The 13,683-nt window shown below is 32.7% G+C and overlaps 2 protein-coding genes and 1 long non-coding RNA gene across 3 annotated transcripts in view; 1 reads left to right on the plus strand and 2 right to left on the minus strand.

Annotated features, from left to right (window-relative positions):
• The first annotated feature begins 291 nt into the window (after positions 1-291).
• On the plus strand, positions 292-8,674 carry LOC111633712 (cytochrome P450 4C1-like). The gene is made up of 6 exons (XM_023378324.1): positions 292-342; positions 479-600; positions 678-874; positions 7,915-8,088; positions 8,350-8,416; positions 8,505-8,674. The coding sequence occupies exons 3-6, from the start codon at positions 830-832 to the stop codon at positions 8,672-8,674; spliced, it is 456 nt and encodes a 151-aa protein (XP_023234092.1). The 5' UTR covers positions 292-342; positions 479-600; positions 678-829.
• On the minus strand, positions 6,377-11,384 carry LOC111633713. The gene is made up of 4 exons (XR_002758096.1): positions 11,014-11,384; positions 7,259-7,397; positions 6,953-7,184; positions 6,377-6,807 (listed from the first exon to the last, which is right to left on the minus strand). It is a non-coding gene; the product is annotated as an uncharacterized LOC111633713 (long non-coding RNA).
• Positions 11,385-12,055: 671 nt separating this feature from the next.
• LOC111633711 (epididymal secretory protein E1-like) overlaps positions 12,056-13,683 on the minus strand; it is a 22,050-nt gene continuing 20,422 nt past the window's right edge. The window contains exon 4 of the mRNA XM_023378323.1: positions 12,056-12,380. Coding sequence (XP_023234091.1) covers positions 12,294-12,380 — 87 coding nt within the window. The 3' untranslated portion in view covers positions 12,056-12,293. The remainder of the gene's footprint in view (positions 12,381-13,683) is intronic.

The raw sequence follows: 13,683 nt of genomic DNA on the forward strand, positions 1-13,683 counted from the left end.
ACTTTTACCCCCTTTATACTCTAAGTTCTTCTGTCAATATGAAACATTCTAATTTCCGTTAATTTTGGTCTAATGCACCATATAAATATTGTAATTAAATCAAAATTTAGCCTACATATTTATATTTATCTTACTTAAATTCGTCTAATATTTTTTTCCAAAATAAACCCGAAAAAATATACGTATCTTATTTCATAATATATTATAAATATCCGCCTTTCTTTATCGTATATTGTTACTTGGAAAGTTTATTTATTTGTATAAATATTGTTTACTGTTATTAATATTACGCTGAAAATATAACGTTTAATTTTACGATCGCCCTAGGTAAAGTACTGTACTGTACGTGCCTACTTGCCTATGTATAGAAACCTCTGTATTTTCAAGGAAATTCGCAAAAATTCAAAGATTTTTATACCTGAAAGAAAGTGAACAGAAATATCGTTTAATTACAGAGTTATTTTCTTTGTTTTTATAGGTTGGATGTTTAACAACAAATTGAAGTCGTCTGAAACTCTCCGTTGATACGATAGTTTTCTTATGTATAGCAAGCATCAAAACTAAAATATTTAATACTTCCATTGTTCAGTAAAACAATAGGTATGTTTTTATATGTTTTACATTCTGTATGCTTTAAATTTGTGACTTATAGATAAAATATTATGACTGAATTACAGAACAAGAAGGAATCTAACAATGTTTCCATGGAGTCTGTTTGGTACTGCAGTGTTGTTAACTTTAACTGTTATTTCCTTTCTGATATTTTCACAAGTGAAAAAGAGGAAAAACAGCAAGAAATTAGGTGTAAACGTTGCATCTTCAATCGATAATGAAAAACGTGTTTCGAATTGTACAACTTCTTCAAAGTGTAGAGGTGAGTGAGTATTTCAAAGTTTCTAATTTTCTTGGCACGCCTTTTATGTAATGTAAATATAAATGTTTTTCAAGTCTGCACCTCTTTCTTGTATTCACCATCACATAGACTACCCCTGTGTTTTCTATGTTTTATGCCTTTTGTATAGTTATGCAAAATGTAGAAATGCCTTATAAAGAGGATTATAGTAACTACCACATATCTCACAGTTCTACTATTTTTATTTAAGATCCTCAAATTGGCAGTAATCTGGCCGAGGAAGTGTCGGATTACTGCCAATTTGCAGGCGAAAATTTACGTTACTCGCCATTACAAGATTCGATGAGCAAGTGATTTGATTTTGGTCAAAAGTCTTTAATCAAAAGAAATGGTGAAAGGAGAAAGATGACAAAATCTTGGAAAGATAAGAAAAAACGACTTGTAAAAGAAAAGGTGGCTCAAGGCTAGGACTGCACAAACTAAAGACTATGTGATTTCTGAACGTGACGGCCCCTTAGCTTGTACAGTACCGCTGGCACTCTATAAATATGTTATTGAGTTTTTGCTACGTTTTCAAGTTTTGTGAAATGATTGCTACTTTAGTTTGCCTAATTTCTCCCACAAAGAACTCTTTAAACTCCTTAAGCAACAGCCTTAATTGTTCTCTTTATCCCAATGGGAGATTGTTGGTTTTTAAAGCTACGAGTCATTCGAAATCTCTGTTGGCTCCTCGCTCGATTTCTATCGGGGCTTATTGTATATTTCCGAACTCTTTGTCCGCTTCTGATTAGAGGAATGCCCTCAACTTATTCTGAAGCAAATGACGCGAACTATCTTATGGGAGTTCTACCAAAGAGGAATTCTCGGAATTTCTGGGCTATAATGGTTCGGTTCCGGGCCCGGTCCATCTCGCATATAATTTATTGCTTGAATCTGATGTTAGGACAAGTTTATCTTTCTCTTAAAATGTTTAAGAATAGGTATTTATCGAGTAATGGTCTGGCCGAAAAGTACAATGGCTCACACAAAAGTATGTTGATCATGCGATTAGGATGCACGGAAGGAATTGAAATAGAATTCTACAGTTTTGGTTGTGGGCAAGTCGTGAGGTGACCAATTGAACAACAGGGGGTGTCTCTCTTTCAGTTGATGTGTGGAAGAGTATCGAACGCGCCCTTGGCATTGTTGAAAACATGTTGGGTAAGACACTGCGATACCGAAAGGTGTCAGTCCTACACCTCTGGAACAGTTACGGGAAAAATAGCAATTTGCTTCAAAATTTGCAGCAAGGCAGATAATGCACAAAAATATAATCTAAGATTCCTAAGTGAAAAAGCGAGGTATTTCCTCTAAGTGCTTCAAAAATTTTGTAGTCAACTGAAAAATTTTTGCCGTTTGTCCATTGCAATTACCTGTGGCTCATAAAAATTTTGTTGGTATGCCTCACAGGTTGCCTTTGATTTTGCGATTTTAACGAAACCGCCTTTGGACATCTGCTTTGTTGATCTATGACACATAATACATAGTAGCTTCCGCAAACAGAACAGGATTCGATTGGACCTATCAGATCTGCAAGGACCACCTGAAATGTAACAGGTCGTCATGCTATGTGGTTGTATTGAGGCTCTGTCTGCAGTTCCTACGTTCTTTTTCAGCAGTCATTCTTCGCATGCACTACTATACCTCTTAATTCTTCCCTAGGTTTTAGCAGCAGCTAAATGGACTGCGATGGAATGGTTATAAACTAATCATACTATTTTCATCCTAAGATATTCAGGTAAAACGAACTGCTTTATCCTTTCACTTGCCACTGTGCTCCAATGATACAATAGTCTATCTTCCACGAAATAGTTATTCTGCTTTTTTTACCCTCCTCCTAACATTTTTTAGCTTAGCACTTTCTCTTTGTTCTCTCCCAAATAGTCTTTCCAGAAAGCCTAACTTTCCGCTACCTTCGTTTATTTTTTCCTTGTCTCCGTTCATCTTTTCCCCACTGACTATCCCTTGTGTCTCATCTTCTGACAATTTTTTAGCTGAGGGAAAGATATCCAACTCAGTTTTCCTGATATTTTCGATTTCGTTAGCCCGTCTTGGGTCTCAACAGCTTTCATCTCCAGGCGATCGTTATTACAGCTTTTCCACACAAAGTATCATCTATTTGTTCGATTGACACCTGATACACCCTGGCTTGGTTAACCATCGCTTCATATGCTGCAGGAGTAATGAAGGCTGAACAGTTCAGCTTCCATGTGACTTTCGCCTCTATTTCTATTTCTGGCCTGATCCTCTTCTCTTCCCGTAGGGCTATAGGAAGAGTAACTAGCTCTGCCCTGTGCATTTTTAGCCTTGCCTGAACCAAAAGTATTTTACATCCTGCCCTTAGAGCTTATGAAATAACTACTGAGTGGAATACACTAATCACAGCCCCGGAATCCTCCGCATCAATCATTTTCCTTTCTTCCGATTCTTAATACTACGTCTGGCAACATTTGTTTCCCTGCAGATTCAGGGTTGATAGCGTTTGCCGATGTCTTGTTCACTTTTCTTTCGTCACTTTCTTTTAATTTCAAAAATTCAAACCTATAATAACCTGTCTTGTCACATTCAAAACCCCTATCTCTTCTTTCTTTGGCTGTCGATTTTTCTTTTATTCTGGTTCTTTGGCCTACTGTCTCTTTGTCTGTGATACTCATATGCAGGATTTCCCCAGCTACCCTTACTTCCTCCATTATTCCTACCCTGTCCTACAAGTCTTAGAGTTGCCTCCTTATATAATCTACTTATTTGGTCAGTTCTGTAGAATTCAGCCATTTTCTATCTTCCTTTCATCAGTATAAAACATTCTATATCCTCTCTTCTACCTGATCCGCCACAAACAGATCGTTGAAGTCCCGTAAGGTCTGCATTATTAAGATAATAATCGAGGCAAGTCGTCAGTTTTGTTATCCACTGAACTTAATTTTCTCCCTTGCGTTTTGAATAATTGTCAAAATTTTATTTGTGCTGAAGAAGAGTCCGTTCTCTGTCAGAAAACACTCCATAATTCCGTTATATTCGGTTAATCTCCAGCAATAAAATCTGATAGTTTAGGCAAAATAATCTTGCCTAAACTATAGGGAAAACTATAAATTTCAAAAATAGCCTTTGCTTGATGAAAAAAAAAATCACTTAATTTTTCGTTTTCTCCAATGTTATAGGAATTTGTTCCTTAATAAAATTTAAATATTTCATAAGATCATCATTCACACTTCCCTGTTTTGTGATTGACTAAAGCTCTCCCCATAACTGTGATTAGTCTCAAGCTCATTTAGTCGTTATTTCTTCCTTTCGAACATTAGCTTTTTTCTTTTCTCATTCTATTTCTATTTTTTTTTGTTTAATACGGCGTCAATTCTTTTTCGTGATTGCTCCTCCGGAGATCCTTTCATTCTGTTTTGTTTCTTTTACACGTTTCATTAACATGTGTAACTCACTCTATTGAATGAAAAACAGAAATAAGGGAAAATCAATTTGCTTTAATTTCTGTTTGCCATTAATAAAATCAAATAAAACTAACCCAAATCTGTAGTATAAACAAAATAAGTTTATACAGTAGAGCGTCGTTTATCCGAAAGTCGGTTATCCGAAACGTCAGTTATCCGAAAGAATTCCAGTCGGCCTAAAGTATAATTTTTATTTGTTTTTATATTTTTCAACGAATTTATTTCGTTTGTAAAACATAAAGAAATCATTTTTAACGATACAATAGCCACGATTATTATTTTAAAAAGTTTACGTTAGGCTTAACATCGACGAAAATTCAACGCAAAGCGACACGCAACGGAGAAAATTTTCAACACGGGATAGGTTAATATATTTTTTCGTATATAATCGGTTATCCGAACATCCCCAGTCCTCAATTGATTCGGATAAACGACGCTCTACTGTATTTTATTTGTTCTTGTAACAGATTTGAAGCAAACAGAAATTCAAAGAAATGAAGAGGAAGGGAAAATGAAATTGCCATCTGTATCCTATTTTCCATATGTTAAATTTACATAATGGAATAGTCGTGTTGCATCCCAAACAAAATATAGTTAAATTGAATGTATTTCAAAGTAATATTCTTTTGCTTATACACCCAGATTCGGCTCAGGTAAAAATACACGCACGTTTATTTAATATATTCGTAATAAATAAGGTTATATAATTTTATATATAGGAAGTATTAAAAAGCAGTGTCTTAATTAATAAAGATTCTACTTACAATTTCTGCAAGCCATTACTTGGAGAAAATAGTTTTTTTTCTACAGGTAACATAGAGTATTACATTATATTTAATTTACACGTGATAGCGTATAATATTATTTATTTAATTAATTAAAAAAGTACCGGCAACAATTGGAGAAAAAGAAGAAAATATTTGGCTCCTAGTTTACATCTTTGGAGCATAAAATGTTATCAAAATATATATAATGAGCGTTCGAATATTCTAGTAGATAAACTGAAAAAATTACAGGAAAATGAAATATTTGATATCCTGAAATGGACTGACGATAAACAAGAATATATCTCCGCTTTAAACAGGTAGGGAACATTATAATCATTTATTGAGACAGAAGAAATAAAGAACAATTTTGAAGAATTACAATAAATTCGACTGTCCCTAAAATATAACGGCATATAGAAGAATTAACTGAAACAATTAAAGACACATCAATAAATTATATTTAAAGATGACCTAATATTCATTAACACCACCATTAGCTAAAATAACTTTGTGAATGCGGTCTGGCATTGACTGTATGAGTTTTTACAGGACAGAAAATTATGGCTTGTTTTAGTTCCTCCACGCTATTTTATTGTATATATATATATAGCTTCAGTCAGAATTTCCCAAAGATTTTTTATCGGATTAAGATCAGGAGATAGAGCTGGTCAATAAATAATACGCACACCATTAGCTAAAAACCAGTTTGTCGTGTGAATGGGAGCATTGTTCTGTTGAATTCACATTAATACGTTCTGAAGAAGGCAACAGATTGCTTGCTAACATGTCTTGATAACTATTTCTTCTTGTATTCCGTGTAAAAAAGCATGTGGAATCTATCCTTGCCAGTGAAATACACTACACGTCGCAGCTGATCCACCACTTTCTTGTTGTTTGGAATATGGTTCTTCCTCAGTGGATTTCAGTGGAAACCGATTTCATATTTAGCAATTACTCTTGAAGAGTAAATTTCATTTCTGTAAACAAGAATTTTATCTTTCTCTAAGTCTGTAAGAGATTTGCCTCGGCCTATTGTAAAACAGCTATTTTTTAAAGATGTTAAAAAACTAACAATAAATACAATATGGAAAACTTTTCCGTGTGAATGATTTTATATGGAAATCTATTATTATTGCCTTATGCAACAGAAAAAAATTATGGCGATCGATCAAAAAACCATTCAAGATTTTACATTTTTTAATTCAGATAACTTTGAAACGTAGGGGTTTCCTGTATGTATAAATGTTAATGTTTGTGTGGGGGCACGATTTTTATCACTCCCTTTGAAGCTTAGCAGCTCCTGTGTCTTTGGTCAAAATTTTCGTAAATTTTGCAGAAAGGTTTCTGTATTAGGAGCATTGGTGCTATTAAATTTTGGTGGTTAAAAGACAAGGAGTGAGATACAGAGGGTCATGTAGGTAACTCTTCAATTAGAGTATACTTTTTATTACACAACTAAAGAAGGGCTTAGTGGCACGAAATACGTTTTGGAAGAAAAATAGATTAATAAATGCATGAAAATTTCTGGTAATTAATTTAGATTTACTTACACTTCCTTTGGTTATTTCCTCTATTCGCCATGACAACTCTAAACAGAAATTTCAACAGAGACATAGGAACCGTTCACCAGTTCGTCGCAAAGGTAAACCCGAGTTATACTTTGATACATATAAGAAATTTATGTTATAATCGATGTTACAGGCATCTAAAAAAAGAAAAGAAATGTTAAATAAAACCACAAAACATCAGCAAATCTTCAGCAAAGATGAGGATAATGAAGAGGAACAGAAGATGAAACCTCATATAATAGATATACTGTTAGATCTTCATATCAAAGAAGGATTACTTACCAAAACAGATGTCATAAGATACTTAGGAGGTGTTATTTTTGGGGTAGGAATGATTAATTAATGTGTATAATATTCTTAATTCGATAGAAAACGTAATTTACTGCCTCGGATTTCATTAGTTCTGTATACGTAGCTATGCAACGCTTGACAACACATTGCAATGAAGCCCGTTCAGAAAGGATTTTTACAGAATTTTCTGGAATTTCTTGTAGTTTTTCTTACGTCACATGTCCTATATATAAAAGGCAAGACACTTTAGTTGTTCATATTAATGCCTGCGAAAAATGGCCAGAGGTAAGGCTATACCGGAATCAATCAGGAAAACTATTATCCAGCAGTATAAAGGAGTCTCTCAATGTAGTATCGCGCGACGTCTTCCTCTTGTACAGTACATCGTACTTTTCCTGTTAACAAGACTCGTGCCATTCATACATCCTACTCCATTCTGGAAAACATTTTTGAATTGAAATCACGTGAATTCCGGTAGAGAACAAAAGCATTTTTATCATAAATCCGGGCCTACTCTCTGTAGGAGTTCCATGCCTGTTTTCGCTTTTCATCTATCTAAAACCGTTCTCGAGATAAAGGAAGGACAGACAGACAGACATATTCCAGTGCGAATATATAGTCCAATAAAAATAAAATTCTCGATCATGAAAAGAGAAAATTGCGACAAGTTCTCTAAGATGTGATCTTGTGTATTTTGTTGTCATTACAATTACAGCATAATACATCATCGAGCACTATACTGTAATTGGTTTAAAATACGGTCTTTACATTATTTTTACAAGAGAAACTCTTAACAATTACCGCCCTAAACGCTTGTGGTAAGGTTAAGGGAGAACTTTTTGCGCAAACTGTTTAATAACTGTAATTTCTGAGAATAGAAATCTTTACGATAAATTACAATATAAAATATTATATTAATATTATGCAAAACTTGTAATGTATTTTAATATCAGGGTCACGACACAACTGCCCACGCAATGTCCTGGACTCTATATTTCCTAGGAAGATTTCAAGAGATACAAGACAAAGTGTATTTGGAATTGAAGGAAATTTTCAAAAATGATATGAATAGAGATATTACAATTAATGACCTGACCAAAATGACCTACTTAGAATGCGTAATAAAGGTAAATTTTTAATTTCTTTAATTAAACACATACAAAGATTAGTTACATACACAGTACAGTCGACCCTCCTAAAACACTGTTGATAATTCCGTTTTATATGAATTCCATGTTGTACGAGTCACTTAGATTTTACAGATACTTGAGACGTTCACAGCCTGGCACACGTATTTGTAAAATCTAAGTGACTCGTACTACATGGAATTCATATAAAACGGAATAATCAACAGTGTTATAGAGGGTCGACTGTATTTGACTTTCCAGGAATCGATGAGAATTTATCCTTCCGCTCCTTTCGTTGGAAGAATAAATCCTTCCGAAATGAAAATAGGTCAAACTTTTATGATTTTATAATTTCTTTTTAAAAATTCTTTATACTGTATTTATTATTTACTTCAGGCATTGTGTCATTGAAATAGATAATAACTCGTTGCCTGCGAATTCGATTTACATCGTATGTATCAATTCGATTCATCATAATCCTTCTGTTTACGAAAATCCAGAAGTGTTCGATCCTGATCGTTTCCTGCCTGAAAACTTCAGAAAACTTCATCCTTATGTTTTTCTGCCATTTTCTGCGGGTCCATGAAATTGTCTTGGTGAGTGATCAACTTAATTATTGAAGGGAAAAGAAACGGGACAGTTTCACTAAAATGATGCATTCGCAGGATTAAAATTCGCCATGGTTGAAATGAAAACAGTTTTGACAAATGTCCTGCGAAATTTTAAGTCTATTTCCTGGATCCTCGGGATAAAATCTTTACCTCTTTCGGTGCAATTATGACACCAATATCAGGTATAAGAATGTGTGTAGAAAAAAGACAAACATAACAATAGATAACAACGCTGGAGTAATTTATATGGTAAATCTTTATAAGCGTATATGAAATAATCTATATAAGTACACCTGATTATTTTCATTAAACAAAAAATATACGTCATAGTGTTATTTGGAATGTTTTATAGGCTTTAATTTTATTAATTATTTAGGGGCGAATATAAGATCAAAGTTTGACAGTGATATAAATACAGTAGAGCGTCGATTATCCGAAAGTCAATCATCCGAAAGAATTCCAGTCAGCAAATTTAAATTTTTGCCAGTGCTGTGGCGCTGCAATTTTTGGCTATGTCTTGGGCTACTCAAATGTTTTACGTTTTTGATACTAAATTAACTTCTGAAGTATAATTTTTTATTGATTTTATATTTTTCAATATATTTATTTTGTTTGTAAAAAATAAAAAAAAATAATTTTTAATGATACAATAGGCTTCGTTAGGCTTAACATCGACGAAAATTCAACGCGAAGCGACACGCAACGGAGAAAAATGTCAAGATGGGATAAATTAATATATTTTTTCGTACATAATCGGTTATCCGAAACATTGATCTTCCGAACAACCCCAGTCCCCAATTGATTTGGATAATCGACGCTCTACTGTATTATACATTTTAAGAAAATAATAACAATACCTGTTTTCTGGTTGTGGTGTGTATTATCTTATTAAGGGAATAAAATTTAAATGATGGAATCTTTCTTCACTTTACTGTGATACCAGGAAAAATTCTCCTGACATCGTCACAATGCCATGCTGCAATTTTTTTTAATTTAAAATATATGCTCTCGATCCCAAATTAGTGTTTTCCCCTATACATCATACTTTTCCCGGTAAGCCATCGCCTAGTTTGCCTATATGAACGTCCTGCCTATATAACATATATAGTAAAATAATACAGAATAAGTTGGTAATATAAAGAGAGTCTGGTTTTAGGAAAGGAAGTCGTGTATAGGTAATATAATTACACTAAAAAAAAAAATAATTGTTTACCAAAGAGACGTTAATTTGAAAATTATTTGGCCTTTGTAAATAAGTATTATAAATATAATAACCAAAATCTGTTTGTGGGTTGTTTAGTTTGTTTCTTTCTCCACAGATGGCGCCACCTCATAACACATGACATTAGTATTTGTAATTCTTTTCATTGTTATGTTGTTATTATTAATATTAGTTTTTATACTGTTATATTATTTACTAATGTTATTATTTATTATAATGTCCTAAGTCCAATTATTGCTCGGATGGCGCTAATTCTTTCCATACTGCATTACTATTTTTTTTTATTTAACAGCTTAGTATATCGAAAATATCAAAGAGAATGCAAAGCAAGGACACCTTTTTCAAGGCTATAGAATTTTTGGTACGGTTCGTATCGCGGACGAAAATGGCGGAAGCTCCTATACCAGATTCAATAGATATACTGGTCCTCACAAGTAGAGTTAATGTGTCAGTTTGCCGATAGCTGGCGCTAGAGTCGCTCTACGGCGAGAAGTTTATCTATTTCCCGTTTTTCAAGCATTTATGTAACTTTTTCTACTGCTCTGTCAAAAACATGAAAATTTGTTACTTCCCGTGCTATGTTAAAATGAAAGATTGGTCCTTGTTTATAGTCATAGACAAAGTTATGGCTGAAGGATCGAATTGTGACTCGATGTATAAAACTGTTTTGATACGTCCAAAATTGTTCTTTTTATATAATTATTAACTATTTGAATTAGAAATTAAAATTATAAGCGTAGTGTGATGCAGAAAAACATGTATTTTCTTATGAAATTTAGATACAACTAATTTTTTTTAAAGTGTAACGCTTGTAATTCCATAGTTTTATTTATCGAAATTTCGAAGGGAACAAATAAGTATTATAAACAGAAACGGCTCATTCTCTTCTTAAAGACACTATTTGTCTTGGTGTTTTCCCTTATTTGCACCCTTCTTAATGCCCATAGAGCAACAAATTTTATAAATAAAAAAGTGGCGCATCTTATAATCGGAAGAATTAATTGTAATTTTAAAAAAAATTAGTGTGAAGTTTTATTAATTATTATATTTACAAAACGTGCAGCTAGCCGATGCGAAGATTTCGCAACTCACCTTTTCGATAGCCTTCAAACTCCACGGAGATAACGTAATCGCAACTCGTTTACGAAATAAATGTCCAGTAAATGGGAACAATAATGTAACAATACATAACGTAGACAATAAAACTAAATAACGAATTGTTCGGAAAAAATATTTAGATGTTGGCTGAACAGATTTAGTTCAGCCAGAGCCCAGTTGTTTCGCAGTTTAGTTGTGTATTGTTGAACACGTTTCTAACTACGTAACTTCTCCCACTGTCAGAGTTGCAACTAATTCAGTCCGTTTATTTCGTTTATGATAATTTCTACTAGTGGCATCTCGTTTTTATCTCATCCTACGATTTGCAAGATGGCTGCTCTTACTAAATACAATTATTATATTGATAATTCTAATGATTACGCATTTTTACACAAGATCAGCTAACTCAGCACACCGTTTAAGGATACTCAGAACAATCTTAGCCAATTAGATTTCTTAGTTAGCATTCTGCATTATTGAACAAAGCCTAGCTCAAGCGATCCCCTACCTTGGACTGGTATTAGGCACCAGGAAGGACTTCAAGCAAAGCGGAAAATATAAACCATCTTTGGAATTTTTTTATGACTGCATTGACTGTTGCAATAGGTAAATCAGCTGAAGGAACACGAACGTAATTCTTTATATTTGTTGTTCTCTTCTTACTTCTGGGACTCTCCAATTGCATATTGTTAATGCACAATTTGTTTTGTAGTGGTTTATTGTATTTCTGTAAATTAAAATATACAGTATAAAACATTACGCAATTTGAATTTAAGCAAATTTGGAGACTCAAATAACTGCATTAATGATAAGAAATCAGAGTTTTTTCTCACATTTTCTATTCTTAGAGGACTTCAACAATGGTTTGCCTTTTGTGGAAAACCATTATAGAAATCCTCTAAGGACTGCTTGCTGAATTATACTATATTACACTAAATGGTTTTTGAGATATTTGCATTTGACACGCGTACCCAATGAATAATCATTTAAAACATTAAGCATTAAATAAATATTAATTAATAAAACTCAGTAAATGTTTGTTTAAAATGAGAAGTCTTTATTTTAAATTACAATATCTTTCCGAAAAGAAAACAGCTTCGATAGAAAATGGTTTCGTAAGAAAAATATCCATTGCATCGAAACATTTAACTTTAAAAACAGTTTATTCCCTGCATTTGTAATAAAGAAATAAAAAAATGCCCGTGAAAACAATTACTTGATATATTTTCACAAAATATTCATTGTTAAATGAATATCAAGTGTAAGTCCATAATCTAGGCTTCAATTTTGGATGGGATTTCCACACAGACCACCGAATTACTATTCTCGTCCACCAGTGTGTATTTTACAGTTACAGGTATCTAAAATTAAAAAATATCAATGGTAAATTTTATTATATACATACATTTACTTAAAACTATAACTTACAATTGTCATATTTTTTTATGTAATATTATTATTATTATTATTCAAATAAAAAAACAATATGTGAATATGAATGTTATAAAACAGCAAATTACTAAGTTGAAAAAGCTTACTTGATGAAGCATTTTCAATCAGAACTTGATCACCCTCAGAATATTGAAATGAATAAAAACATATTGCAAAACTGTCTAATGGTATATGAACTTTTCAATCAAGAAAACAAATGTATACCTGATTTTTGTTTATTTTATAAAAATAAAATTCATTCATTCCGAAAGGAATAAACTGTTTTCTACATATAATGAAGCGAATAAATCTGATTTTATTCAAAACATTTGGATGATGTACTCGTGTATTTTTATATGTTGAACACTTTGTCTTAATAATATAATTTCAATATGTAACCTTCAGCTATTCCATACTCTATATTATTGAACATAGCACATACCCTGCTAATTACACAGTTGTGTTTTGCACATTAGATTAGTTTGCTGACTACAGCTGCTATTTTGTCAATCATGGGCATCTGAAGGAAAATGAAACCCTTCCTGGGATTGAGTTTTAAATTATATTAAGTAAAATTAGTAAATAAAAACTGATTTCACACATATAGGCCATTAATTAAATTAATACTACTATATATTTATTATTTTAATATGGAGAAAACTACAATAAATTTATAGCTAATAGTTACTTTCCATCTTTATCTACTGTTCATAAATTGTTTCACAAAATTTTCTAGAAAATATTTTAAAAAATAATAATTACAGCAAAAATTTTTGTCTACAACATATAATAAATAACAAAGCTGTGCAAAATTTACCAAAACTGTTGATAAAAAGTACTATTGTATTATTATTTTTACACTAAAAAGTATAAATCATGAAAAGTTCTATATAACTAATGCTAACTATTTTCAGCAGCTTGTGTCGGTTGCCCACGTGCATAGCTGTCAATTGCTCGCGTTCCCTGTCTCCCTAGAGGCAGTACCATGTGCGGGCTTATTTTCTGTATATATTTTGACCATACTGTTATCTGTGGACTATGTCCCATGTGTTGTAACTAAAGTATACTCAATAAATGGAACGCGATGTCGCCATGGTTCCCACTTCACACTTTCCTATCATTCCTTACTTTTCTTCCCTCTTCTCATTTCCTCTAAAACTCTTCATCCTTCCTTTTCAAAGGCTATGCCGTAAGGTTCGGCCTTCTAACACTTTTAAACATATCATATCATAT

Source organism: Centruroides sculpturatus, unplaced genomic scaffold (assembly GCF_000671375.1).
Source record: "Centruroides sculpturatus isolate CEXI.00-Female unplaced genomic scaffold, Cexi_2.0 scaffold910, whole genome shotgun sequence".
Classification (NCBI taxonomy): Eukaryota; Metazoa; Arthropoda; class Arachnida; order Scorpiones; family Buthidae; genus Centruroides; species Centruroides sculpturatus.

Bases quoted from the DNA above. Each gene is read 5' to 3' on its own strand.
- LOC111633712 (XM_023378324.1), top strand. From the start codon at position 830: ATGAAAAACGTGTTTCGAATTGTACAACTTCTTCAAAGTGTAGAG. The intron at 875-7,914 runs GTGAGTGAGTAT...TTTTAATATCAG, and splicing joins AACTTCTTCAAAGTGTAGAG to GGTCACGACACAACTGCCCA. The intron at 8,417-8,504 runs GTCAAACTTTTA...TCATTGAAATAG, and splicing joins TCCTTCCGAAATGAAAATAG to ATAATAACTCGTTGCCTGCG.